The 27128-nt window shown below is 52.5% G+C and overlaps 1 protein-coding gene across 1 annotated transcript in view; it reads left to right on the plus strand.

Annotated features, from left to right (window-relative positions):
• The window catches only part of EXOC6B (exocyst complex component 6B), a 318901-nt gene that overhangs the window by 76507 nt on the left and 215266 nt on the right, over positions 1-27128 (plus strand). The window contains exons 6-8 of the mRNA XM_077782659.1: positions 243-333; positions 460-505; positions 3394-3598. Coding sequence (XP_077638785.1) covers positions 243-333; positions 460-505; positions 3394-3598 — 342 coding nt within the window. The remainder of the gene's footprint in view (positions 1-242; positions 334-459; positions 506-3393; positions 3599-27128) is intronic.

Below are 27128 nucleotides of genomic sequence, written 5' to 3' on the forward strand. Positions count from 1 at the left end.
ACCCAAAACCTTGGAAGAGCTGCCTAAAACGGGAAGGGGAAATAACATTTTGGAATCCACAGGATGTGCTCCGAGGCCGCTTCGATGCCTTTGGTTTTGCTGCTCCCTGTTTGAGATCCAGGGAATTCCGGGAAGTTCCCCTGGAGCCGCCCCCGTCCCGAGCTCAGGATGTCAGAGCGGGGTTTTTGGGGTGGACCCAGGGGTGTTTGCTGATCCTGAGGGAGCTTTTCCTGCTTTTCCAGCTGATCCTGGCCATGGAGGAGCTGAGGCAGTGCCGGCTGCAGCAGAGGAACATCTCGGCCACGGTGGATAAACTCACGCTGTGTCTCCCCGGTGAGGAACCTCCTCGTTTTTGGAGCCCTTTGGTGGAATTCCCAATTTTTTGCTTCCTTTTTGGAGCTGTTTGGATTCCCAGCTGGGTGCTCCTGTCTCAGAGCTGTGTTTTCCTTCTCTTCCCAGTGCTGGAGATGTACAGCAAGCTGCGGGAGCAGATGAAATCCAAGAGGTAAATCTGGGCTGAGCTGGGGTCTGAGGGGAAAACTCCAAGGAATTGTTTGGTGCTGGGCAATTTAAGGAGAATCTCAGCAGTTCAAAACCAGCTTTTCCAGGTTAAATTTCCTGGTTTTTGGCTGCTTTTCCTCACAGTCCTGCTCAGCCTCCTGTGGTCCAGCTGAGAATGGGGATGGCAGCAGGCTCAGATTTTGGGAATTAAGGTGGATGTTCCTTGTTTTTTTATGGAAGCTCAATATTGTGCATGGAACCAAGGCATGTTACCAACTGAATTTCATTCCATGAATGCCACAACCCAAATCTTAATCCAGCCTGGGAGATCCCAGGGAATGTATGGGGAGTGCAAACAGCTGGAAACATCGGGGGGTGGAAGTTGGGGAGAAAACTTCTTCTGCTGTAGGAATAATTCCTCAGCACTTGGTGCCTCGGGAATGCCGGGCTGTAATTCCAGGAGTTTCCCCACCCTGCATCTGCTGGGATGCTGAGGGATGAAAACTCTGGGATCTTGGCAGGAATCCTGGGGAGGTTTTGTTTATAGTGCAGTCTCGCAAACGGTGAGGTTTGTCGTGCTTCATGTGACACATTGAAAAATGGGGTTGTGTCTCTCCCTCTCCAAGGTGCTTGAAGGATAAACTGTTTAATTAAGAAATGACACTTCAATTATTTTTACTTTTAACTCAGTAATTAACTACTTGGGCTTTGTAATGGGGAGTTTTTATTTAATTGTACAATACTACTTAAACATACAAAAAAGAAGGTGAAGAAGGATGAGCTTTTGCTTTAAAACTTTTATCTCATTTTATATATTTTACTGTATTCTAAAACTTTAAATTCTATGTGATATTACATACTTCTATTTAAACAACACACTTAGAATTTTATTTTTATTATTTAACTTTGGAAGCTTTTTTTAATGGTCTCAGGTTAAATGTAGTGTTTTCTTGGGGGTCAGTTAGCACAGAAAGCCTAAAATTCTCAGTGACCAGGCGTCATTTAGGGAGGTGATGCAAAGCTGATCATGAAATTACTGATAATAAATTTTTCTTTATACCCTTTTTTATGGTTTTGAGCCTGCTTTGCCTTTCTCCTGATCCTCCCTCACAGCAGGAATTGGCCAGCACTGAACCTGCCACACTCCTTGGGGCATTGGGCTGGGAAATCTCAAAATTGCCAAAATCACATATTGAACCAAAACTGTGAGAACTCCCCCTGAGGTCCCCTTGGTGGGGAGACTTTTTAAAAGAAAGTGCTGGAATTGGGGAGACTTTTAAAAAATTCTATGCTAGAATTGACAGATGAACAGGACTTCTGGTTTTTTCACTTTTCAGGTTGTTGCTTATTTTTTCTCTTATCTACATACCAGACTTAGCCTACAAAGAGAGAGGCACTAAAAAAGCCACAAGACACACAGGTTTAAGGTTTTTAAAAACTATTTTGTTCAATTAACTCTTGGAACGTATTTTATTTCTACCTTTCTGCCAAAAACTCATTATTTGTCTGTCCGTGCAACATCTGCATCGCGGTTCTTCCTAACCAATCACCCATGCCACCAACACTGCAGAAAATGGAGCAGAGGAAGAACAAGGAGGTCAGACAGCGCCCAAAATCCTCCGCCTTGTCTCCTACCCACCTCCATATAAAAACCCCAAATTTGGAGCTTTTCATGATCAAGTTTATTACTGTATTTCACGCGCTCGTGGGTTCCAATTCCTCCCCGAGCCTTGGAAGCTTTCCCCGTGGGCGGAGGTTAAAAACAGTGTTGTGAGTTTGCAGACCCCAAACTGGGCAACTCCCCGGGGGCTCCCCTGGCAGGGGGGACCCTCCTGGAGCAGTTCTGTGTCAGGAACGAGGGGCACATTGGATTTTCGTGGTATTGAGCTTCTGTTTATTGTTACCTTATCAAAACTTCAGGCTCTGCGTGCAGGAAAAACAGCACAGAAATGGCCAACGACCTCGTGCTGCAAAGTCTTTTTAAGTCTAATCAAAAAGTAAACTACCCAATTAAGAAGTGACACCTGAATTATTTTCCTTTCCAACCCAATAACTGAGCCTAAAGACCCGCAATGCAGATTTTTCTGCTCCGTTACAAGATACCACCTAAGCCCAAGAAGAAGGAGGAAGAAGAAGAAAGAAGAAAGGAACTGGAGACAACACCCTGTGTCCTCCAAATTGAAACCATCTATAACATCCTAAAAATCCTAAAACCTAAATTTCTCAGCCATGTGACATTCTCCACTACTCTCTACAATCTATTTCACATATTTGTGGTTTCTGGTTTACCTTGAGGCTTTGGAAGTTTTCTCTATGAATGAGGGTCAAAGTCAGTGTTTTCCTGGGAGTCAGAGCTGCCCAAGACAGGCACAGAAATATTCCCAGTGCCTTGGGTTTCCACACAGTGTTCTCCTGGGCATCTCAGGACAGGCAGAGAAATATTCCCTGTGCTCCAGGACCAGGCTTCCACCAGCTGCTCCCGACCTTTCCTGTGGCAGGCACATCCTTCTCTCTCTCAGGATTTTTCATAGAGGAGCACAGAGAGAAGAAAGAGAAAACAATTTCTGCTTCTGCTCCTTGTTTTCCCATGCGGAATGTGTTTGGAGAATTGTTTCCCTGGGGTGATTGCTTGGCTGGGTTCTGGTGAGGATTGTTTGAGCCTGGTGGCCAATCCAATGTGGCTGGAGTCTGGAGAGAGGGTCACGAGTTGTGAGTTAGATTTGGGGGTTAGAACAAGTAGGTTTGTAGTTTTAGTATCTCCTTTAACTAGTGTATTAATGTATTGTAGCACAGTTATAATAAATAATCATTCCGCCTGCTGAGCTGAGTCAGACATCAGCATTTCTTCCCTCTGGGTTCATCTGCATTTACACCATCTCCCTGCTCCCCCAGGCACTACCCGGCCCTGAAGACCCTGGAGCACCTGGAGCACACCTTCCTGCCCCAGGTGAGCCACTACCGCTTCTGCAAGGTGATGGTGGACAACATCCCGCGGCTGCGCGAGGAGATCAAGGAGCTCTCCATGTCCGACCTCAAGGACTTCCTGGAGAGCATCCGCAAGCACTCGGACAAGATCGGGGAGACCGCCATGAAACAGGTGGGATTTGGGACCTTTTGGTGGGAATTGGGATTGGAGAGACCGCCATGAAACAGGTGGGATTTGGGACCGTTTGGTGGGAATTGAGACTGCCATGAAACAGGTGGGATTTGGGGCCGTTTTTTGGGAATCAGGATTGGAGAGACCACCATGAAACAGGTGGGATTTGGGACCTTTTGGTGGGCATTGAGACTGCCATGAAACAGGTGGGATTTGGGGCTGTTTGGTGGGAATTGAGATTGGAGAGACTGCCATGAAACAGGTGGGATTTGGAGACGTTTTTTGGGAATCAGGATTGGAGAGACCACCCTGAAACAGGTGGGATTTGGGGCCCTTTGGTGGGAATTGAGATTGGAGAGACCACCATGAAACAGGTGAGATTTGGGGATGTTTGGTGGGAATTGAGATTGGAGAGACCGCCATCAAACAGGTGGGATTTGGGGATGTTTTTTGGGAATCAGGATTGGAGAGACCACCATGAAACAGGTGGGATCTGGGGACGTTTTTTGGGAATCAGGATTGGAGAGACCACCCTGAAACAGGTGGGATTTGGGGCCCTTTGGTGGGAATTGAGATTGGAGAGACCACCATGAAACAGGTGAGATTTGGGGATGTTTGGTGGGAATTGAGATTGGAGAGACCGCCATCAAACAGGTGGGATTTGGGGATGTTTTTTGGGAATCAGGATTGGAGAGACCACCATGAAACAGGTGGGATCTGGGGACGTTTTTTGGGAATCTGGATTGGAGAGACCACCATGAGACAGGTTGGATTTGGGACCGTTTGGTGGGAATCGGGATTGGAGAGACCACCATGAGACAGGTTGGATTTGGGACCGTTTGGTGGGAATCGGGATTGGAGAGACCACCATGAAACAGGTGGGATTTGGGGCCAATTTTTGGGAATCAGGATTGGAGAGACCACCATGAAACAGGTGGGATTTGGGGCCAATTTTTGGGAATCAGGATTGGAGAGACCACCATGAAACAGGTGGGATTTGGGACCTTTTGGTGGGAATTGAGACTGCCATGAAACAGGTGGGATTTGGGGATGTTTGGTGGGAATTGAGACTGCCATGAAACAGGTGGGATTTGGGGCCGTTTTTTGGGAATTGAGATTGGAGAGACCACCATGAAACTGGTGGGATTTGGGACCTTTTTTGGGAATCGGGATTGGAGAGACCACCATGAAACAGGTGGGATTTGGGACCTTTTGGTGGGAATTGAGATTGGAGAGACCGCCATCAAACAGGTGGGATTTGGGACCGTTTGGTGGGAATTGAGACTGCCATGAAACAGGTGGGATTTGGGGCCAATTTTTGGGAATCAGGATTGGTGAGACTGCCATGAAACAGGTGGGATTTGGGGCCCTTTGGTGGGAATTGCCAATTTTTTGGGAAGAGGTTGGAGGTTCACTCGTCGTGTGGAAGTTCTGTTTCTGCAAGGGCTGTGGGTTGAATTTGGGATTCTCTTGCTGGGTGAGGAATGGTTGTTCCTTCCCTGGTTGCTCCTGGAGTTTTATCCTGGAGTTTTATCCTGGAGTTTTATCCTGGGTTTTCGGCTGCTGAGAAGTGAGGAGCCCTTGTGTCCTTGGCTCCTCCCTGCTGAGTTTTCCATGGTTTTGTGGCAGTCTGGGAGGTGCATTTGGGGTGGAACTGGTGCCTTGTGCAGGCTGCCCTAGAGCAGAGGCTGGATGGGATTAAAGAATAAAGCAGGGATTCATTAAAAGGATCTGATCTCCCCAATGGACAGAATTAAAGAACAAAGCAGGGATTTATTCCAGGATCTCCTCATGGATCCACCTTGGGCTGCACCAGAGCCCAGCCAGGGCTGCACCCAAATGACCCAAAATGGTCCCAAAATGCACGAGCACTCCGGGGGCTCTCCCTGGGATCAGTTCTGCTCCATTGGCACCTTGGAGTTCATTGTCCCATTCCAGCTCCAGCCCATCAGTCCCACCCTGCTTGTTTTTCTCTCTCCAGCCCACGGTGTTTGTGCTCCTGGGCTGAGGTTTGGATCATTTGTCCTTGGTGCTCAGCTGGAGCAGGAATTGTTTTGTCTCCCTGCACTGTGCAGAGAGCTCAGCATCCCATAATATAAAAAGACCCACACACTAAAGCAGCCCAGAACGTGAAAAATGTAAAAACTAACCCTGAGGCATCACAACTCCCCATAACTCCATTTTCCACTCCTATTTTCCACTTCCCTGCATAGGGAATTGGTGCTGCTGGGAGACCTGGAGACATTGGGTTGATTCCCCAGTTTTGGGATTAAAAAAGCAAAGAGTTTATGCACTGCAATTCCATTAATTTTGCATCCCAAATTGATTTTAAATCCTGTCCAAACCTGGCTGGTGCCTCCTTTGCCTTTTCTGTGGTTGTGTCTGTGAAGGATGAGCTGATGAACTGAACCTCCCTGGCTGTGCCTTAAACCAGGAATTGCCTTTCCCACTCCCGCGGAATATTTGGATTTCATCTCACCCCAGCCGGGAGCAGGGCAGGGGGAGGCTCTGGAGCTGCTGTTGAGGAGGTTTTGCAGCTCTGCTGGAATTCAGGAGCAGGGCAGGGAGCTGTTCCTGCCAGGGCCACCGAGATCCTTCCCTGCTGCCGATGGATGCTGAATTATGGGAAGGACTTGGCTGGAATTCTCCAGGAGCTGCTGGGATTTTGCTGTTGTGTTTGTGGGCAGGGACAAATTCAATTTTGTGTCTTAAAAACCCCAGCCTTTCCCTGAAACAGCCTGACTTGAGGAGTTTATGAATTAATTAAATTCCCTGTATTTCAGTGCCTTTTTTATCTTCCAGCCCCTTCCTGTTTTTTTTTTGGGAAAGCAAACCCGGCCTTCCCTCATGGAATGGAGCTGTGGGGAGGGGTCAGTTGGCACCTGAGAGTTCAGGAAACTTTTTATTCAGATTAAACTTCCTGAAGGTGCAGAAACCCTTCCCAATCCAGATGTGCTTCCAGCTGTGCACGGGGGTGGTGCCTGGGAGGGCTCCAGGTGCTGGATTTACCTGAGGCAGCAATTCCTACGGCAGAATTCCCTATAAAAATTCTCCTTCAGTTCCTTGTGGAGGCAGAGCTTTGGGAAGAGCCTTCCTTGTTCCCTACGGCAGGGAAGGAACTGGAATTCCATTTCTTTTTGGTGTCAAATTAATGCAGTGAACACTTTATGGAATTATTTTATCTTTTTTATCCCCTGAAGGATATTTGTCAATTTTTGGGACATCACAGGGTGGAGGTGTTGTCTGGTAGCTTCCAGTTCCATGTTCAGGTTTCTGGGAGAGGATTCCAATCTCCTGGCTCTGTGCTGATGGATGAGGAGGGATGTGGATTTTAGGTGAAAAATTTAAAGAAATTTCCATCATTTCAGCACCTTTTTTGCTCTTCTGGTCGGAGAAACTTCTATAATTTTATTTCCAACCCACAGCACTGCTCTTCCCGCCCCTCCTGCTCCTGTGGCTCCATTCCTTCTTGTAGTGGTTTTTGTTTGCTAATTTGGAATTTTGCTGCTTTTGGGATTTTTGGTTAATGTATTAATGAGTATGGTGGGTTTAGTGTTGGTTAATTATTAGTGCACTTGTTTTTTGCTGTGAGGGGTTAGGAGAAAAGTAAAGTAGGTTTAAAATTTTTAAAGGATATAAAGAAAATTTTACTGACAGGAACTAAAGGAAAAAAAAATAAAAATTAGAACAAAACCTTCAGATCACATCTCTAAAAGCTTCACATCACTTCCATAAATGTCTTTTATACAAAACCAAAATGCTTCTCCGTCTGTCACTCTGAGGGAATCCTGTGGCTTCTCCTGGGGTTTTCTTCATTAATTCCAGCCTTTCCTCCTCCTCCTCCTCTTCCTCCTCCTGGTATTCCCAGCTCTGGGCGTGCTGGGGGTTGGCTGCTCCTGCCCTGCCCAAATTCAGGGATGGGGGCAGCGAGTGGGAGCAGCCTGGAATGGGGGGCACTAAAATTCCCTGGAAATAATGGAGGGAAGTCGGTTCCTCGTCCTGTGGGGGACAGAGCTGGGGAGCAGCTCTGAATGGTGTTCATGGAATGGGTTGGGATGGAAGGGACCTTGAGGATCATCCCATTCCACCCCATTCATGGCAGGGACACCTCCCACTGCCCCAGGTGGATCCAACCTGGCCTTGGGCACTCCAGGGATCCAGGGGCAGCCCCAGCAAATCTGGGAATTCCATCCAGCCCCTCCCACCCTCCCAGCCAGGAATTCCTTGTCAAGATCCCAGCCCAAGCTCCCCTTTCCCAGTGGGAGCCATTCCCTGGCTCCTGTCCCTCTGTCCCTTGTCCCCAGTCCCTCTCCAGCTCTCCTGGAGCCCCTGCAGGCACTCTGAGCATTCCCTGGAATTTTCCCTTCTCCAGGGGACCATTCCCAGCTCTCCTGGAGCCCCTTGTCTTTCATTTCCCTATGGATGACAGAGGGAATTTTGCACCTCCCAGCTTCCCCAAATCCCAGCCTCCCAGTGTTTCCTGGGAGCGATGTGCAGCCTCCGGGAGGGTTTGTGGGAGCAGATCCATCCCCAGGTTGGAGGCTGTGCTTTGGGGAGGGAGCTCCCCGTGCCCTTTCCCTCGGAAAATCCGACTGGGAGCGATCTGGAGCCGGAGCTCGGGGCCGTGTCCGTCCCTCAGCCCCGGGGACGGGGCAGGAGGAGCGGGGCAGCGTGTCCCTCCCAGTCTGACCAGTATGGATGGCTGGGTGATTTCCCTGGATGTGCTCAGGGCTGTGGAAAGGAGCGGAGCTGGCGGGAGGCCCGGGGAGCCGCGATTGGCAGCCGCCTCCACTCGGTTTAAATTAGGATCATATAAATTCCTTTAAAATTGTTTGATTTCAGCAGCGGGAACGGAGGAGGCCTCGCTACAACGGGAGAGGAAATGGGGTTTTTGTGAGGCTGCAGAAGCGAGGCCGACAAGGGCCGAACGTTTCATTTGGTGATAATCAGGAGGATCTGGCGGCCGCGCTCCCGGGATCGGCAGCGCGGGATGGACCCGGCGAGGCGCTCCCACCGAGCAGCTCTCCCTGCCCTCCTTCCCTCCTGGCTCGTATCCCAATCTGAGTTTCATTTCCTAAATTCCGGGGGAATTCGCCGCGTTCCAGATCTCGTTGTTAATTGTTAATTGTGGGGCCTGGCGCGGATGAAGGGAGCTGCGCGCACTTGAACTCCGCGTGGACTTTGGCCCGTGAACCTGCGTGTGTGTTTGGGTTTTGGTGGGGTTTTTACAGGGCTCTGAGCTCCAGGCCTGAATTACATCCCGTTAACACGTGCCGATATCCGGCCCGGCCTTTATTATCCCTCTCCAGGCTGGAATGTGCTGAGGAGGCCGCTGGGGATGGAGCTGCTGCGAGCCAGGGGCCAAAACCAGCCCAGGCCAAAGGCAGGCATGGATCCAGTGCTGGGACAGCCAGGAGTTGGCCCCGCTGCCTTTCCAGAGGGCAGGAATAGCAGGAGCTTGTTTATGGGAATCACCGGGATGCAGCAGCTGAGCTGGGCTTGGACAGGGGGCGTTGGGACAGGCTGATCCAGGATGGACTGGGACAGATTGATCCAGGATTAATTGGGACAGGCTGATCCAGGATGGACTGGGACAGGCTGATCCAGGATGGACTGGGACAGGCTGGAATTGGGGGGAGTTGGGACAGGCTGATCCAGGATGAACTGGGACAGGTTTATCCAGGATGAGCTGGGACAGGCTGATCCAGGATGGACTGGGACAGGTTGATCCAGGATGGACTGGGACAGGCTGATCCAGGATGGACTGGGACAGGCTGATCCAGGATTAATTGGGACAGGTTGATCCAGGATGAACTGGGACAGGTTGATCCAGGATGAATTGGGACAGGTTGATCCAGGATGGACTGGGACAGGCTGATCCGGGATGAACTGGGACAGGCTGATCCAGGATGGACTGGGACAGGCTGATCCGGGATGAACTGGGACAGGCTGATCCAGGATGGACTGGGACAGGCTGATCCAGGATGGACTGGGACAGGCTGGAATCAGGGGGAGTTGGGACAGGCTGGATCCAGAAGAAATTGGAATAAGTTAGTCCAGGATTCATTGGACAGGTTGGTCCAGGATGAACTGGGACAGGCTGATCCAGGATTAATTGGGAGAGGCTGATCCAGGATGGACTGGGACAGGCTGATCCAGGATGAGCTGGGACAGGCTGATCCGGGATGGACTGGGACAGGCTGATCCAGGATTAATTGGCACAGGCTGATCCAGGATGGACTGGGACAGGCTGATCCAGGATGAACTGGGACAGGCTGATCCGGGATGGACTGGGACAGGCTGATCCAGGATGAACTGGGACAGGCTGATCCAGGATGAACTGGGACAGGCTGATCCAGGATGGACTGGGACAGGCTGATCCAGGATGAATTGGAATAGGTCGATCCAGGATGAATTGGAATAGGTCGATCCAGGATGAATTGGAATAGGTCGATCCAGGATGAATTGGAATAGGTTTATCCAGGATGAATTGGAATAGGTCGATCCAGGATGAATTGGAATAGGTCGATCCAGGATGAGTTCGGTGCAGCAGGAGGAGCTGGAGCAGTCGGAATTCCAGCTGTGCTGGGTGGAAGGTGATGTTTCCTCCTCGTGCCGCAGCTGGGGGTGTTTGTGTCCCCTCAGGGCTGCGCCATGTGAGGTTGGGTCAGTTCCTGTTCCCTCCTTGGCAGCCAAAATCCCCCTGGGATGGGAATGGATTGGGAAGGATCTTAAAGATGATCCCATTCCCACCCCATCCATGGGCAGGGACAGCTCCCACTGTCCCAGGTGGATCCAAGCCCAATGTCCCACCTGGCCTTGGACACTTCCAGGGATCCAGCAGCAGCCTCAGCTGCTCTGGATAACCAGTGGTGATCCTTGTGTTTTCCAGCCTTCAGGATTCTGGGATTATCTCCCCATGGAACACATTCTGCTTGGTCAAAAACCATCGGAATGTTTGTGTGGGAATGAAGGATTTGGGGAACACAATGGAAAACCTGGAAATCCGAGTTCAGGATGTTAAATCCGACATTCAAATGAAAACAAGAAAAAGAGACTTAGCAGGAAAAAGTGGGAGAGTCTGCTGCTCCTCCTCGTCCTCCTTCTTGTCCTCCTCCTCGTCCTCTTTCTCGTCCTCCTCCTCGTCCTCCTCCTCCTCCTCCTCCTCCTCATCCTCCTCCTCGTCCTCCTCCTCCTTGTCCTCGTCCTCCTCGTCCTCCTCCTTCTTCTTCTCCTCCTTCTCCTCCTTCTTGTCTTTCTTCTCCTCCTCCTGGGGGAAGGGGATGGGGGCTGAGGAGGGGCTGGGTGCTGGGAAGGGCAGCAGATCCCTCAGGGTGGGAAGGTTTCCCAGGCTCATCCAGGAGCTGCTGCTCTGATCCCATCCTGGAGCTCCAGGTGAGGCTGATTCCTGCTCTCCAGTGGGAACATCTCCCACTCTGGGCAGGGATCCCATCATCCCATTATCCCATTATCCCATTATCCCATGCCAGCTGCTGTCCCCCTGGGGGTGGCTGGATCCAGGCTGTGGAACACGAGGAGCTGTTTCCTGGGAATGCTGGGATCCCTGGCACGTGGCAGGAGGCGATTCCAGTGTTATGGGGACATCCTGGCCCTCCCTGGGGAGGACAAAACACAACCACATTTCCCCCCTTCCAGAGCCAGCGCTTCCCAACACTCCAGGGGGCACAGGGACATTCCCCAGACTCCAGACACTGCCTGGTGGCCTTTGGCTGGCCTGGAACAGCGTTCCAAAAAGGCACTTTGGGTCGTGTTCCCAATGATCCTGATCATCCCAAGGATCCTGATCATCCCACTGACCCTGATCATCCCAATGATCGAATCATCCCAAGGATCCTGATCATCCCAATGATCCTGATCATCCCAATGATCCTGATCATCTGTGATCCTGATAATCCCAATCATCCTGATCATCCCAGTGATCCTGATCATCCCAATGATCCCAATCATCCCAGTGATCCTGATCATCTCAAGGATCCTGATAATCCCAATGAACCTGATCATCCCAATGATCCTGATAATCCCAATGATCCTGATAATCCAAATGATTTTGATAATCCAAATGATCCTGACAATCCTCATGACCCTGACAATCCCAATGATCCTGATCATCCCAAGGATCCTGATAATCCCAATGATCCTGATCATCCCAATGATCCTGATCATCTGTGATCCTGATCATCCCAATGATCCTGATAATCCCAATCATCCTGATCATCTCAAGGATCCTGATAATCCCAATGATCCTGATCATCCCAGTGATCCTGATCATCCCAGTGACCCTGATAATCCCAATGAACCTGATCATCCCAATGATCCTGATAATCCCAATGATTTTGATAATCCAAATGATTTTGATAATCCAAGTGATCCTGATCATCCCAGTGATCCTGACAATCCCAATGACCCTGACAATCCCAGTGATCCTGATCATCCCCGTGACTCTGACAATCCCAATGATCCTGATAATCCCAGTGATCCTGATCATCCCAGTGATCCTGATCATCCCAGTGACCCTGACAATCCCAATGATCCTGACAATCCCAATGATCCTGATCATCCCCGTGACCCTGACAATCCCAATGATCCTGACAATCCCAATGATCCTGATCATCCCAGTGATCCTGATCATCCCAATGATCCTGATCATCTGTGATCCTGATCATCCCAGTGATCCTGATCATCCCAGTGACCCTGACAATCCCAGTGACCCTGACAATCCCAGTGACCCTGACAATCCCAATGATCCTGATCATCCCAGTGATCCTGACAATCCCAGTGACCCTGACAATCCCAGTGATCCTGACAATCCCAATGATCCTGACAATCCCAATGATCCTGACAATCCCAATGACCCTGACAATCCCAGTGATCCTGATCATCCCCGTGACCCTGACAATCCCAATGATCCTGACAATCCCAATGATCCTGATCATCCCCGTGATCCTGACAATCCCAATGATCCTGACAATCCCAGTGACCCTGACAATCCCAGTGACCCTGACAATCCCAATGATCCTGACAATCCCAATGATCCTGACAATCCCAATGATCCTGACAATCCCAACGATCCTGATCATCCCCGTGACCCTGACAATCCCAATGATCCTGACAATCCCAATGATCCTGACAATCCCAATGATCCTGATCATCCCAGTGACCCTGACAATCCCAGTGATCCTGATCATCCCCGTGACCCTGACAATCCCTGCTGTTTCTGGGCTCTGGGTGACGCTGGGCAGCGCAGCTGGAATCGTCCTGGGCTCAGCTGGATCCCGGGCAGGGAATGTCCCCGTGCTGGGTGTCACCTCTCCGCTGGCATTCCGTGTTTTCCAGAGGTCCCAGAGCCCGGCTGGGATCTGTGCCATGCCCGTGCCAGGGCTGGGCTCAGCTGGAGCCTCTGGAAGCTCCTGCTCGGCGGGGGCCGGGCTTTATCCTGCCCCAGGACTTCCAGAGGCACCCCCGGAGCTGAACTTCCACTTCTTCCAGCTCCCTTTCCGGGGCTTTGCCTTAACGAGTCAAAATAAGGCTGGTTATTAAAAAATGGGAATTTTCTAGGCTTGGATGCAGCAGGAAGAGCCTTTGGAAAGGTCGCTCTGGTGGCTGGGAGGATTTCCACAGCGGCGTGGGGATAATGGGATGGGGTTTCTGCTCCTGGGCAGGTTTGGGCAGCAGGAATTTGATTTTCCAGTCGAATTTAGGAACGAGACCTTCTTAATCTTCGCTCCTGCTGCTTGTCTGCTTGGGATATTAAAGTCTTAGGAGAGGAAATGCATCCTTGGGGCTGGAGAGATGGGAAGGGACGTGGGCAGCCACGGGCTGGGCTTGCAGGATTTTGGGAAGAGGCTCCCGGCATGTGTCCACTGGAGGAACGATGGATGGGGAGGTGTCGCTGTCAGAATTTCGGAGGTGCTCACAGCCATCCCCTTCCCCTGGAAAGGGGAATTCACCCCGGGGCTGGGAATGATCCCAGGGAATTCACCCCGGGGCTGGAAATGATCCCAGGGAATTCACCCCGGGGCTGGGAATGATCCCAGGGAATTCACCTCGGGGCTGGAAATGATCCCAGGGAATTCACCCCGGGGCTGGGAATGATCCCAGGGAATTCACCCCGGGGCTGGGAATGATCCCAGGGAATTCACCCCGGGGCTGGGAATGATCCCAGGGAATTCACCCTGGGGCTGGGGCTGATCCCAGGGAATTCACCCCGGGGCTGGGGCTGGGGCCGATCCCAGGGAATTCACCCCGGGGCTGGAAATGATCCCAGGGAATTCACCCCGGGGCTGGGAATGATCCCAGGGAATTCACCCCGGGGCTGGAACCCATCCCAGGGAATTCACCCCGGGGCTGGGACCGATCCCAGGGAATTCACCCTGGGGCTGGGACCGATCCCAGGGAATTCACCCTGGGGCTGGGACCGATCCCAGGGAATTCAGGGCACAGTGGTTCCATTTTTAGGGAATACTGGTTCTGTTTTCAGGGAATGCTATTTCAATTGTCAGGGGATAGCGGTTCTGTTTTCAGGGAATGGTGGCTCTGTTTTAGGGACTGCTAATTCAATTGTCAAGGAATGGTGGTTCAGTTTTCAGGGAATGGTGGTTCTGTTTCCAGGGAATGCTTATTCAATTTTCAGGGAATGGTGGCTCTGTTTTCAGGGAATGGTGGTTCTGTTTCCAGGGAATGGCAGTTCTGTTTTCAGGGAACGGTGGCTCTGTTTTTAGGGAACAGTGGCTCGGTTTTCAGGGAATGGTGGCTCTGTTTTTAGGGAATGTTAATTCAATTGTGAAGGAACGGTGGCTCTATTTTCAGGGAATGGTAGCTCAGTTTTCAGGGAATGGCAGTTCTGTTCTCAGGGACTTGTGGCTCTGCTTTCAAGGGACGGTGGCTCCACTTTCAGGGAGTGCTGGTTCATTTTTCGGGGAATGGTGGCTCCATTTTCAGGGAGTGCTGGTTCATTTTTCAGGGAATGGTGGCTCCACTTTCAGGGAGTGCTGGTTCATTTTTCAGGGAATGGTGGCTCCACTTTCAGGGAGTGCTGGTTCATTTTTTGGGGAATGGTGGCTCCACTTTCAGGGAGTGCTGGTTCATTTTTTGGGGAATGGTGGCTCCATTTTCAGGGAGTGCTGGTTCATTTTTCGGGGAATGGTGGCTCCATTTTCAGGGAGTGCTGGTTCATTTTTCAGAGAATGGTGGCTCCATTTTCAGGGAGTGCTGGTTCATTTTTCGGGGAATGGTGGCTCCATTTTCAGGGAGTGCTGGTTCATTTTTCAGGGAATGGTGGCTCCACTTTCAGGGAGTGCTGGTTCATTTTTCAGGGAATGGTGGCTCCATTTTCAGGGATTGCTGGTTCATTTTTCAGGGAATGGTGGCTCCATTTTCAGGGAACGGTGCCGAGCTGCCTGCCCTTCCTGTGACACTCAGGGACAAATTGCAGCCAGGTGCTGCAGCAGCCACCGAGGGGCTCCTGCAGCAGCCCGAGGTTCCCTCCCCTCCAAGGCTTTTTGCAAAACCCCCAAGTTCTGCTGCCAGGCTCAGGTCGTTTAAACCTCTCCACATATTCTTCCAATTCCCATCTATGGCAAATTTAGAACAGCTTTAATTTCGGGGAAAATGTCCTTTGCTTCCTCCAGGCCAGGAGGAGCTGCTTTGTTCCCCTTTCCTGGTTTTTTGGAGCAGGACAGGGAGGAGGTGGCTGGGACACCCCGCTGGCTTTGATTTGGGTTCCTCACTTCTGGTTCCTCTGGGATCCAGCAGGGTGAAGGAGCTCCAGCAGCACCAGGGATGTTCCCTGCTCCCGTGTTTTCAGGGAAGGTGGGATTTGAGGTTTTCATTTCAAATCTCTGCATTTTGCTGGTGGCTGTTGACCTGGGCCAAGCTCACCTGTGCCTCAGGATCGTGGGATTGTTCTGCTTGGAAAACCCTGTGAGATCTGAGCCCAGCACTGCCCAGGCCACCACTGCCCCTTGTCCCGCAGTGCCACATCCCCAGGGATTTGGATTCCCCCAGGGATGGGGCTTCCCCCATTTCCTTTGCAGCTTTGGGAGGGAAGTGTGGCTCCTGATGTGTTCCCACTCCTACTGTTGCAAACACCTTCCACAGGCACTTCCTCTGGGCATCTCAGGTCTTCCAAAACTTGGGAATTCGGCAAAAAACCATTCAAACAGGATATGGCTGTGTGGGAACAGCCTGTTGGAGGAGATCCTGCTGGAATGGAGGGATTTTCCCTGGCAGGAGCAGAGGGCACAGAGCCTTCCCGTGCCTCTGGCAGATTTGGGAAGGGTTTAAGAAGCATTTGTAGGGGAAAACTGAAGCCAGATCTTGGGCAAAGGGAGAGGAGAAGCTGTGGGATGCAGCTGGCTCGGGGGGTTTGCTGTGGCTGATGCTGGCATGGCTGGGAGGGGGAAGGTTTGGGGCAGCTCCTGCTCCTGTGGGCAGGGAGGGAGGAGCAGGAGGTCCCCGCAGGTGTTGGTGTTTAACCTCCTCCCTGAAGGCCGAGGGAGCTGTGCTTCCCTGTGCAGGCAAAATTCCATCTCTGCTGCTTCCCCACGGATCCCCTTCCCCCCTGAGCCAGCCTTCCCTTGGTGTGCCCGCTAAAAACCAGCAGACATTTCCTCTTGGAGCATCTTCTGCTCCAGGGTTGGTTTTTCCCCCATTTTTTCAGCTTCCCAGAGCAGTTGGGAAGGCCTTGGGAAGCTGTTCCTGCCTGGCACTGGGGATCAGAGTTCCCAGGCAGGGATGGGAGCCCGTCCCAGGCACCGAGTGTTTGGGGTTTCCTGGGATTGTCGCCTCATCCTCGGGATCCTGCTGGGGACCGAGCTCTGGGTGTCCCAGCTGTGGCCTTCTCCTTCAGGAGAACCTCTCCAAAGGCTGTGGAAAGTCCTGGATGGAGCAAAGGAAGAGGAGAGGAGCAGTTCTTACCCTGGGCTGCTTTGGGGTTGTCTGAGTCGGGCTGTGGGAACTGGAACCTTCCATGGGGTATGGGGAAGGAATTCCTGGCTGGGAGGGTGGGAAGGGCTGGATGGAATTCCCAGATTTGCTGTGGCTGCCCCTGGATCCCTGGAGTGCCCAGGGCCAGGTTGGATCCACCTGGGACAGTGGGAGGTGTCCCTGCCATGGATGGGGTGGGATTGGATGGACTTTAGGGTCCCTTCCAACCCAAACCATTCTGGAAATCTGGAGCCCCTCTGCTCTGGAGCCAGGCTGGGAGAACTGGGAATGTTTCCCTGGAGAAGGGAAAATTCCAGGGAATGCTCAGAGTCCCCAGCTCCAGGAGAGCTGGAGAGGGACTGGCGACAAGGGACAGAGGGACAGGAGCCAGGGAATGGCTCCCACTGGGAAAGGGGAGCTTGGGCTGGGATCTTGGCAAGGAATTCCTGGCTGGGATTTGTCTGGAATTCCCAGATTTGCTGTGGCTGCCCCTGGATCCCTGGCAGTGCCCAAGGCCAGGCTGGACACTGGGATTGGATCCACCTGGGACAGTGGGAGGTGTCCCTGTTGTTGGATGCAGTGGGAATGGAGTGATCCTAAAATCCTTTCCATCCCAACCCATTCCATGATTCTGTGATAATTACTGCTCTGATAACTTGTCCCTCCTCTTCATTTGCCCTCTAGACCAACACCCCCTTCTCCACTTGCTGATGTGTCCATGAAGGTTCACATCTCCCAGATTCTTCCTCTTTCCAGTACATTTTCCCCTCTTTCCAACTTAATCCAGGTTAGCTTTCTCCTCTCCTTTTGTTCTGCTTTGCCTCTTTGCAGCCTCTGCTGTTCCTTTCCGTCCACGTTTCATTAAACCTTGGAAAATCCCTCTCTGCCTCGTGATCCTCGGGAGGAGCAGGTGCTGGGGAGTGTGACAGCATGGAGAAATCTGGATGAATTTCCCACCTCTGTGGCTCGGTTCCTTGTGTTCTGAGCAGAGAAACCTGCCCAGACGTGGCTGTGCTCCTCTCCTGCAGGCAGGGCTGGCTCCTCTCCAGGGATTTGTGGCTGGCTCCCAGGAGAAGGTGGCCAGGTCACCTCTCTGTGCACCCAGGCCTGGTTGAACTTACTGGTGCCGTGTCCTCGTCCCTCCCCTTCCACCTCAGAGCGCAGAGAAGGAGGAAAACAACAAAATGGTTCTGGAATTCTGGCCCAGCCTAGACTGGGATCAGCTGGGACGAGGGCTCTCCTGGTGCCTCCTCCCTGGGCTCTCCATGATTCCAGAGGTATCCCAGGAATGCTGTGAGGGAGCTGGGGGGGTTGGGTGTGTTGGGGTCTGCAGAGGCCCCGGGGTGCTCCTGAGGATGTCCTGCTGGGATCAGTGGGGCAGAGTTCCTGCAGGAGAACCCGTGGGGCAGAGTTCCTGCAGTGATGCCAAGGGCAGATGCCCATCTCCAGGTGCTCCAGGGAGCTGTGAGGCCTTTGCTCTGTGTCTGGAGCGTTGGGTGGCTGGGACATCGGGGAATGTTGACTGTTCCATACCTGTGAGCGCCTTGCTGAGAGGAATCCCAGATTCCTGGCGTGCTTTGGGCTGGAAGGGGCCTTCAGTGCATCCCATTCCATGGGCAGGGTCACCTTCCACTGTCCCAGCGTGCTCCAGCCTGGCCGTGGACACCTCCAGGGATGGAGCAGCCTCAGCTGCTCGGGGCATCCATTCCAGGGCCTCTCCTGCTTCTGAGTGAAGAATTCCAGCAGTGTTCTCTTCCTGCTGCTGCTGCTGCTCCACATCAGCCTCTCCCAGGACTTCCCAGAAATGCACTGGAGCAGGAGAACCTGGAGATCTCTGTGACCAGAAATGCACTGGAGCAGGAGAACCTGGAGATCTCTGTGACCAGAAATGCACTGGAGCAGGAGAACCTGGAGAACGAGAACCTGGAGATCTCTCTATGGCCAAAAATCCACTGGTACAGGAGGAGCTAGAGATCTCTGTGATCAGAAATCCTTTGGCAGAGGAGAAGCTGAAAATCTCCATGACCAGAAATGCAGTGGCATTGGAGAACCTGGAGATCTCCATGAGCAGAAATCCATGGGCACAGGAGAACCTGGAGCTCTCTTTGTGACCAAAAATGCACTGGCACAGGAGAACCTGGAGCAGGAGAACCTGGAGATCTCTTTGTGACCAGATATCCCTTGGCAGAGGAGAACCTGGAACAGGAGAACCTGGAGATCTCTCTGTTACCTGAAATGCACTGACACAGGAGAAGCTGGGGCAGGAGAAGCTGGAGCAGGAGAAGCTGGAGATTTCCATGACGAGACATGCCCTGGCACAGCAGAACCTGGAGATCTCCATGACCAGAAATGCCCTGGCACAGCAGAACCTGGAGGTCTCCATGACCAGAAATGCAGTGGCACAGAAGAACCTGGAGCAGAAGAACCTGGAGATCTCCATGACCAGAAAAGCCCTGGCACAGCAGAACCTGGAGATCTCCATGACCAGAAAGGCACTGGCACAGCAGAACCTGGAGATCTCCATGACCAGAAATGCCCTGGCACAGCAGAACCTGGAGCAGGAGAACCTGGAGATCTCCATGACCAGAAATGCCCTGGCACAGAAGAACCTGGAGCAGAAGAACCTGGAGAACTTCATGACCAGAAATGCCCTGGCACAGCAGAACCTGGAGGTCTCCATGACCAGAAATGCAGTGGCACAGAAGAACCTGGAGCAGAAGAACCTGGAGATCTCCATGACCAGAAATACCCTGACACAGCAGAACCTGGAGATCTTTGTGAGTTGAAATGTTTTCCTTGGGGCTGGCTGGCGAGTGGCACGAGTGGAACATGGAACTATTAATGAGCAGCTCTGCAGGGAAAGGGAATTCGTGTCCCGTGGATCAAAGGAATTTGCTGGGTATTAATTCCATTTATTTACAAGTTCAGCTGCTTTGTAAACGTCTCCTTGTCGGGCCGTTCCTGTTAACAGCGGCTGGGGCTGTTTTTAATAACCTTTTATTTGGAACAAAGCTGGCAGAAACCTTCTCTGCTTTCCTTCAGGGTTGGTGGCGTTGCCTTCAAGCTTCCCTGGCCTCGGAGCTGAGTTTTAACCCCTTGGTAGCTGCGGGGTCCGCTCCAGACGGGGAATATCTGGAAGCACTTGGCACAGCCTGCAGGAATGTGGTTCAGTCCTCGGAGCGCGGCGTTTGACACGCCATTAAAAGGCTGTGAGCTTTGCTCACGCTCATAAACGTCTTTTGTGAGCGTGGCTGTTCAAGTGAGCTTTTATCAGCCACCTGTGCTCTGCTTTACAGAGGGGCACTGGCCCCGCCAACGGGACTTTTCCACAAGTCCCTTCCGGGGCAGTGGGGCTGGGGCTGCAGCTGGCAGAGTTTGTGTTTGCAGCTACTGCGCGTCTCCTCTGGGGAGGGAGCTCGTGTGGGGCCAGGGGTGGACTCTGGGGTGATCCCGGGGGAGAAATGACTGGGGAAAGTGCACAGGGAGAGGAGCTGTTCCTTGGGCTTCAGCAGCTGGACACAAACCTGGAGGGCTGGAGCAGCCTCCACCCTCCGTGTGCTCTGCCTGGAGGCATCTCACGGCCTGGGGTGAAAAATGCAAAGGGAGCTGCTGGAGAGAGCCCAGAGGAGGTCGTGGAAATGATTCCAGGACTCTGGAGTCCCTCTGCTCTGGGAGAGCTGGGAATGGTCCCCGGGAGAAGGGAAAATTCCAGGGAATGCTCAGAGTCCCTGCAGGGGCTCCAGGAGAGCTGGAGAGGGACTGGGGACAAGGGACAGAGGGACAGGAGCCAGGGAATGGCTCCCACTGGGAAAGGGGAGCTTGGGCTGGGATCCTGGCAAGGAATTCCTGGCTGGGAGGGTGGGGAGGGGCTGGATGGAATTCCCAGATTTGCTGTGGCTGCCCCTGGATCCCTGGCAGTGCCCAAGGCCAGGCTGGACTTCAGGCTTGGATCCACCTGGGATGGTGGGAGGTGTCCCTGCTCATGGGTGGGGTTCAGGGTCCCTTCCCACCCAAACCATTCCACGCTTGTCATGGTGCTGCCCAGCCCCGTGTGTTGCACTGGAGCTTCAGCTGGGGGGTCCCTCGGGGAACGTGAGGTTTGGTTTGTAGGGCACGGCCAGGGGGGTCTCATTTAACCTCCTTTAGGTCAGGCTTTTCTTGGGGTGTTGCCTCAGAAACCTGCGTGGGTGAGGCTGCAGAGCCTCTGGGGGTTTTCAGCGAGAACCAGCCGTGTTTTCTTCCTGGTGACCTCCCGTGGGGACTGAAGGTCCTTTCAGGAGCCTTTTCCTCGGGGATGCTCCAGCCCCTGAGCTCATCACGGCTCCCCCCTGCCCTACCTGGGCAGTGCTGTCCTTGTCCCAGGGGATCCCAGCACTGTTCCGTGGGGTCCTTGGGATGTGGAGACTTCACAGAACCTTGGAATGTTTTGGGTGGAAATCCCTCAAATCCCTCATTCCCACCCCATCCGTGGCAGGGACACCTCCCACTATCCCAGATGGATCCAACCTGGCCTTGGAGATTTCCAGGGATCCAGGGGCAGCCACAGCTGCTCTGGGAATTCCAGCCTGGCAGGGAGCAGGGAAGGACTCGTGCTGGGGAGCTTTGGGGTCTGGTGAAGGTGCTGAGGTCTCCTGTCCATGGCCCGAGCTTTGTGTGCAGGGCCTCACACGGGGAGGTCCTTCCGTGAGATCACGGTCCTGGAATGCGGATTCATCCCATCCAGGGAGACTTGGATTAGCTCTTCCACCAGCAGGGACCACAAAATTCCATCCCCCAGGGAGGGATGATGGGATTTATGGAGGGTGCACGTGGCCCAGCCCCGGCTCTGGCTCTTCCCTGTTTTACCTCTGAAGTCTGGGAGTGCTCCCGGGTGTCCCCAGGCACTGGAGCTCACCCCTGCAGCTCCTGTGGGATCGTGGCCAAGGGCTGGACACCACTGCAGGCTCTTTATCCCATGAATCCCATCTTCCTCCTCTCCTGTTGCTCTCCAGGGATTTTCTCTGCAAAGCTCTGCCCACCTTGGAGTCTTTAAGGTTTAATTTTACGCTGTGCTTTTACTTGATGTAGAAATAAGGGCAGGATGAGTTGGCTAATTGGATTATTTCCCTCATTTTATCAGTTCTTGGCTTATGGAGCCTAAATATCCACGCTGGGACTCCCCAGTTTGTTCCGAATACCCCAAGGAGCTTTTTGGGATGCGTTTTCCCCTCAGAACTCCAGATTTTGGGTGCCACGTCCTCTCCCCTTTCCCTCCCCGCTCCCAAACCCCGCTCTGTGCGATGCAGTTTTTAAATCCCAGAGCCTTCCCATCCCTGCACGAGGCCGAGGAGAAGGAGCTGCTGTGCCTCGGGAAGCCCTGGGAGCAGTTGCTGCTGCTAAAACGCCGACAGACCCCCTTGCTCGGGGAAACGTCACCGTGAGCCCGGCGGGGACAGCTTGTGTTCAGCTGAGCTTCATCACAAACAAACAAGGCTCTGGAAGCCTCCAGTGATTCCCGTTTCTCCTCCCCCCACCCCCTTCCTCCAAGCTTTTATTTGCTTTTCTCCCTTTTAAATCCAATTTATGGCTTCCTGGCCCCACCGGATTTTTGATTGACTTTTAAAAAATGGCCGTAAAACAACGGCCCCTGTGTAGAGGGAGCTGCTGAAATGCCTCCGAGGCGTTGTTTGTAGGTCCACGTTCCCCTCTGCCGAGGGAACGGGAGCCTTCCATGCCTTTGGAGATGCTTTTTGCTCTTTTTGCTGCTTTTCGGGGTTCTGAGGAAAATGTTGGCAGCCAGGGCTGGGATTCTGCCTCTCGAGGTGGGGCTGATGTGTCTGGAAGGCTCAGGAGTGGCTCTGGTGGGAGCTGGAGAGCTTCCAGAAGGGGCTGCCGGATGAGTTTGGCTCCAGAGGGAATGGGGGGGTGAGAAAGGCCGAGGTTTTCCAGGCTGGACAAGCTCCAAGAGCAGGGAAAGCTCAGGAACGTCCCCTGGTCCCACCTCGGCTTGCAAAGCCCTGTGGAGCTCCAGCCCTGTCCCACCATCCCCACGGGCAAGCAGGGAATGTGGTGGGATGGGGATGGAGCAGGGACATCTCGGACACCTCACCCTGGACACCTCCAGGTTGTGTCCATGGCTGAAGTTTGGGATGGAATTCCCACTCCTGGACACTTCTGTTGCATTCCCAAGGGAATGGAGGTTGGGGCAAGCAGGGAACACATGATGAGATGGGGATGGAGCAGGGACATCTCAGTCACCTCACCCTGGACACCTCCAGGTTGTGTCCATGGTTGAAGTTTGGGATGGAATTCCCACTCCTGGACACTTCTGTTGCATTCCCAAGGGAATGGAGGTTGAGGCAAGCAGGGAGCACATGGTGAGATGGAGATGGAGCAGGGACATCTTGGTCACCTCATCCCTGGACACCTCCAGAATTTGTCCATGGCTGAAGTTTGGGATGGAATTCCTACTCCTGGACACTCCCAAGGGAATGGAGGTTGAGGCAAGCAGGGAACATGATGGGATGGAGATGATGGAGATGGAGATGGAGATGGAGATGGAGATGGAGATGGAGATGGAGATGGAGGTGGAGATGGAGATGGAGATGGAGCAGGGACATCTCAGTCACCTCACCCTGGACACCTCCAGGTTGTGTCCATGGCTGAAATTTGGGATGGAGTTCCCACTCCTGGACACTTCTGTTGCATTCCCAAGGGAATGGGGGTTGAGGCAAGCAGGGAACATGATGGGATGGAGGTGGTGGTGAAGATGGAAATGGAGATGGATCAGGAACATCGTGGTTACCTCATCCCTGGACACCTCCAGAATTTGCCCATGGCTGATTTTTTATTTTTATTCTTTGGGGTTTTTTTTTTGGCTTTTTTTTTTTGGTGTTTTTTTCTTTTTTTCTGTTCAGGTTTGGATTGAAAGTGTTTGAGATGGTATTTTGGTTTTGGATTTTACTATTTTTGAAATTTATATTATAGTCTTAAAAGCTGTGAGTTTTGCAGTATTTTACTAATAAGTCATAAAATGTCTCTCTGTTTATTTTGATAAGGTCTTTTAAGGAAAAACCATCTAATTAAGAAATGATACATTAGTTTTATTTTTAACTTAATAGCTAATTATTTATGTCTCGTCATGTGGACTTTTTGGTCTAATTATAAAATGTTACTTGTGAAGAAGAAGGGCTGGCTTCTGCTCTAAAACTTGCATCTTGTCTTATATATATTGCTAATTTTAAAACTAAGTTTTTTAAATAGTTTTTTTTACACACTTCCATTCAAGCTATACACTCCTACTCCTGGTGTTGCCAATTAATTTTGGAAGCTTTCTTTATGCTCTCGGGTCAAATGCAGCGTTCTCTTGAGGGCGTGTGCCTTTCACAGACCTAAAGTCTGAAATTCCGAGCAGCTGGGCTTCCAGCAATCCCTTTTTGCCTCATTTTCCTGCAGCAGGAGCTGAGGGAGCTGCTTGGGGTCAGCTTGGAGCACTGTGCTCCTGGTGAAGGAATGTGGGATTTTCTTTGCTCCCGGTGCCCCAAAAACTCCTTGTTTGCATTCTGAAGGAAGTGGCAGGTGGTAAATTGTGGGTTTGGGGCATGGCTTGGGTGCAGACTCTGCTTTTGCTGTCCCAGGTTTGCTTTAGGAAGGCTGAGGGAGGATTCCTTGGAGGCTGGACGTGTCCCTAGTGTGGAAATTGGATAAAATCCGTTTTTAGGGTGAGCAGGCCTTTGGTAGGTGGGCTTTGGAGGGGATGCTCCTCCCCAGGGGGATCCAGCTGCTGGTGCCTCTGGTTTCCCTCCAGCCCTTCCCGAGTCATCAGGAGCAGAAGATTAAAAATAAAAAAAGAGCAACTTGGGTCAAGTTCCTTAAAAGGCAGCGATTTCTTCAGTTAATCAGAGAACCGTGGAGAGGCTGGGGTTGGAAGGGACCTGAAAGTTCATCCAGTGCAGGGACAGCTCCCATGGACCAGGGTGCTCCAAGCCCCAGGGCCAGCCTGGCCTTGGGTTCCAGCTGGTTTGGGATTCCAGCTGGTTGGGGTTCCAGCTGGTTTGGGGTTCCAGTTGTTTGGGGTTCCAGCTGGTTTGGGGTTCCAGCTGGTTTGGGATTCCAGGTGTTTGGGGTTCCAGCTGGTTTGGGATTCCAGGTGTTTGGGGTTCCAGCTGGTTGGGGTTCCAGCTGGTTTGGGATTCCAGCTGGTTGGGATTCCAGCTGTTTGGGGTTCCAGCTGTTTGGGATTCCAGCTGGTTGGGGTTCCAGCTGGTTTGGGGTTCCAGGTGGTTGGGATTCCAGGTGGTTGGGGTTCCAGCTGTTTGGGGTTCCAGCTGTTTGGGGTTCCAGCTGTTTGGAGTTCCAGCTGTTTGGGGTTCCAGGTGTTTGGGGTTCCAGCTGTTTGGGGTTCCAGCTGTTGGGGATTCCAGCTGTTGGGATTCCAGCTGTTGGGGATTCCAGCTGGTTGGGGTTCCGTTGTTTGGGGTTCCACAGGTGCAGAACTAAAGAGAGGAAAGACCCAAAAATGCCCTTCTTGACCAGAGCTCCTCTCCCAGCCCTGGGCTCTCCTGCCAGGCCAAGGAGGTGGCACCCAGCAGGTGACAGGCTGTCCCTGCCTGAGGTGCAGCTGATTCCAAAGCTGAGCTGGAGGAGCCGGCCGAGCTCGAGGCCTTGTGCTGGGGTTGTTCCCATGGGAGGTGCTCTGACCACATTCCTGCGCTGGAAAAGAGGGATTTGATCACCACGACCAAGCAACTCTGATCCTCAGTGCACCCAAGAGCGTGAAAAATCAGATTCCACCCGGGATTTTCCTTTCTCCTGGGCTTTCGTTGCGGGGAAGGGGCTGCGGGTTGGGAGGAGCAGCTCGGGGTTGGCGCGGCGTTATTAATTTGGTGTGTGCAGGCTCTGGGGTTCCAGGGCCCGCTCCCACTTCCAGCACGTTCCCTGTGGCTTTCCCAGGGTTTGACAGGCTGATCCAAGGCTTTAGCTCTTGGAAACCACTTCAGTGGGGCCTGGGAGCCGTGGAGATTATCCAAGCTGGAGCAATCAATCCCTTATGTCCCGAACCGCTGGAGATCCAGGGCTGAACTTCCCTTCACCGACTCCTCGGGCTGAATCAACTCTTTTTTTTTTTTGTAAAAAACAATTTTTAAATCATTCCTCCTTTTGAGTTACGGGCAGAGCGAAGGGGGCTGGGATTGGGAGACCTCGAGTTGGAGGCAAACTTGGGCTTTGTGTTGGAGCCAGGATTTATTTTATTTTACACCATCCTGTGGCCGATCCCGAGGCGGTTTCTCCTTCCCTCCTGATGTCTGTTGGAATTCAGCTCCTTTTCCTGCTGGTTTTCCACTCTCATCCAGGAGCTTTGCTCTTCCCTTGGCTCCCGTCACTCTGGATATTGCAGGATGAGGAAGAAGCCCTGGATGGGAAGGAAAAAGAAGAAAAGAAAGGAGAAAGGAGAAAGAGGAAAGGAGATAAAGGAAAGGGGAAAGGAAAGGGGAAAGGAAAAAGGGGAAAGGAAAGGAAAGGAAAGGAAAGGAAAGGAAAGGAAAGGAAAGGAAAGGAAAGGAAAGGAAAGGAAAGGAAAGGAAAGGAAAGGAAAGGAAAGGAAAGGAAAGGAAAGGAAAGGAAAGGAAAGGAAAGGAAAGGAAAGGAAAGGAAAGGGACTGATGGTGTTGGTGGTGCAATCACACAAATTCCCAGCCAGGTGGGGAGAAGGGGATGGCCCTGCTGTGAGCTCAGCACTTCCCAGGAATGAGCAAGGGAAGCAGGAAAGGCAGGAGTGTGTCCTGGGGGAATCCTCTGGTGCAGGACATGGATGTGGCAGTCAGGGGCTCTGGTGTCCCTCGTGTGGCCATCCCACGGGATTTGGCCACGTTTGGGTTCCTGGGAGGCTGAATTCCAAGGGATCAGTGGGGAGGGGGTGGGTTTGAGCAGGAATTGCTCTGCTACAAGAGTGGTCAAGCTCTGGAGCAGCTCCTGAGGGCAGGGCTGGAGGCACCATCCCTGGGACATGTGGATGTGGCACTTTGGGATGGCGTGAGTGGGGACGGGGTACTCGGTCCAAACTTGGTCTCGATGATCTCAGAGAAGATCCCAACCTTCCTGATTCTGTGGGAAGCCCAGGGAGCCTTTGGAAAGCTGTAGCTGAAGGAAATGAATGGAATAAGTTTGTTCTTAGCAGCTGGAGAACTGCTCCAGGCCTGCCCTGCTGGGGCTTGTCCTGGACACCAAAATCCAGGAGTCAGGAGCCTCCCATCCTTCAGAAAACCCCCCGGCAGCTCCGATGGTCCCAAATCCCTCACTCAGTTCCTTCCCATCCCCACTTTCTGTGTCAGAGCCTGGCTGAAGCGTGAGGTGCCACGTCCCTTCCACGTTCCCTCACCTTTCCCACCCCTGTGATCTCCGGAGGTGCAGCTCATCCTTTCCAGCTTTTTTTTGGGAAGAATGGAGCATGGCCACGTTCTCATTGAGATGAAAAAAGGCTTTATGGGGTTGTTTTTGTACAACGAGTCTCCAGTTGGGGTTGGTAATCAGTGAGGGGCAGCCTTTTGTAGTGCCTGGGTAAATCTGTTCCAGCGCCACGAGCAGACGGGTGTTTACATTAGCGTGT

Source organism: Lonchura striata, chromosome 4 (genome assembly GCF_046129695.1).
Source record: "Lonchura striata isolate bLonStr1 chromosome 4, bLonStr1.mat, whole genome shotgun sequence".
In the NCBI taxonomy this organism is placed as follows: domain Eukaryota; kingdom Metazoa; phylum Chordata; class Aves; order Passeriformes; family Estrildidae; genus Lonchura; species Lonchura striata.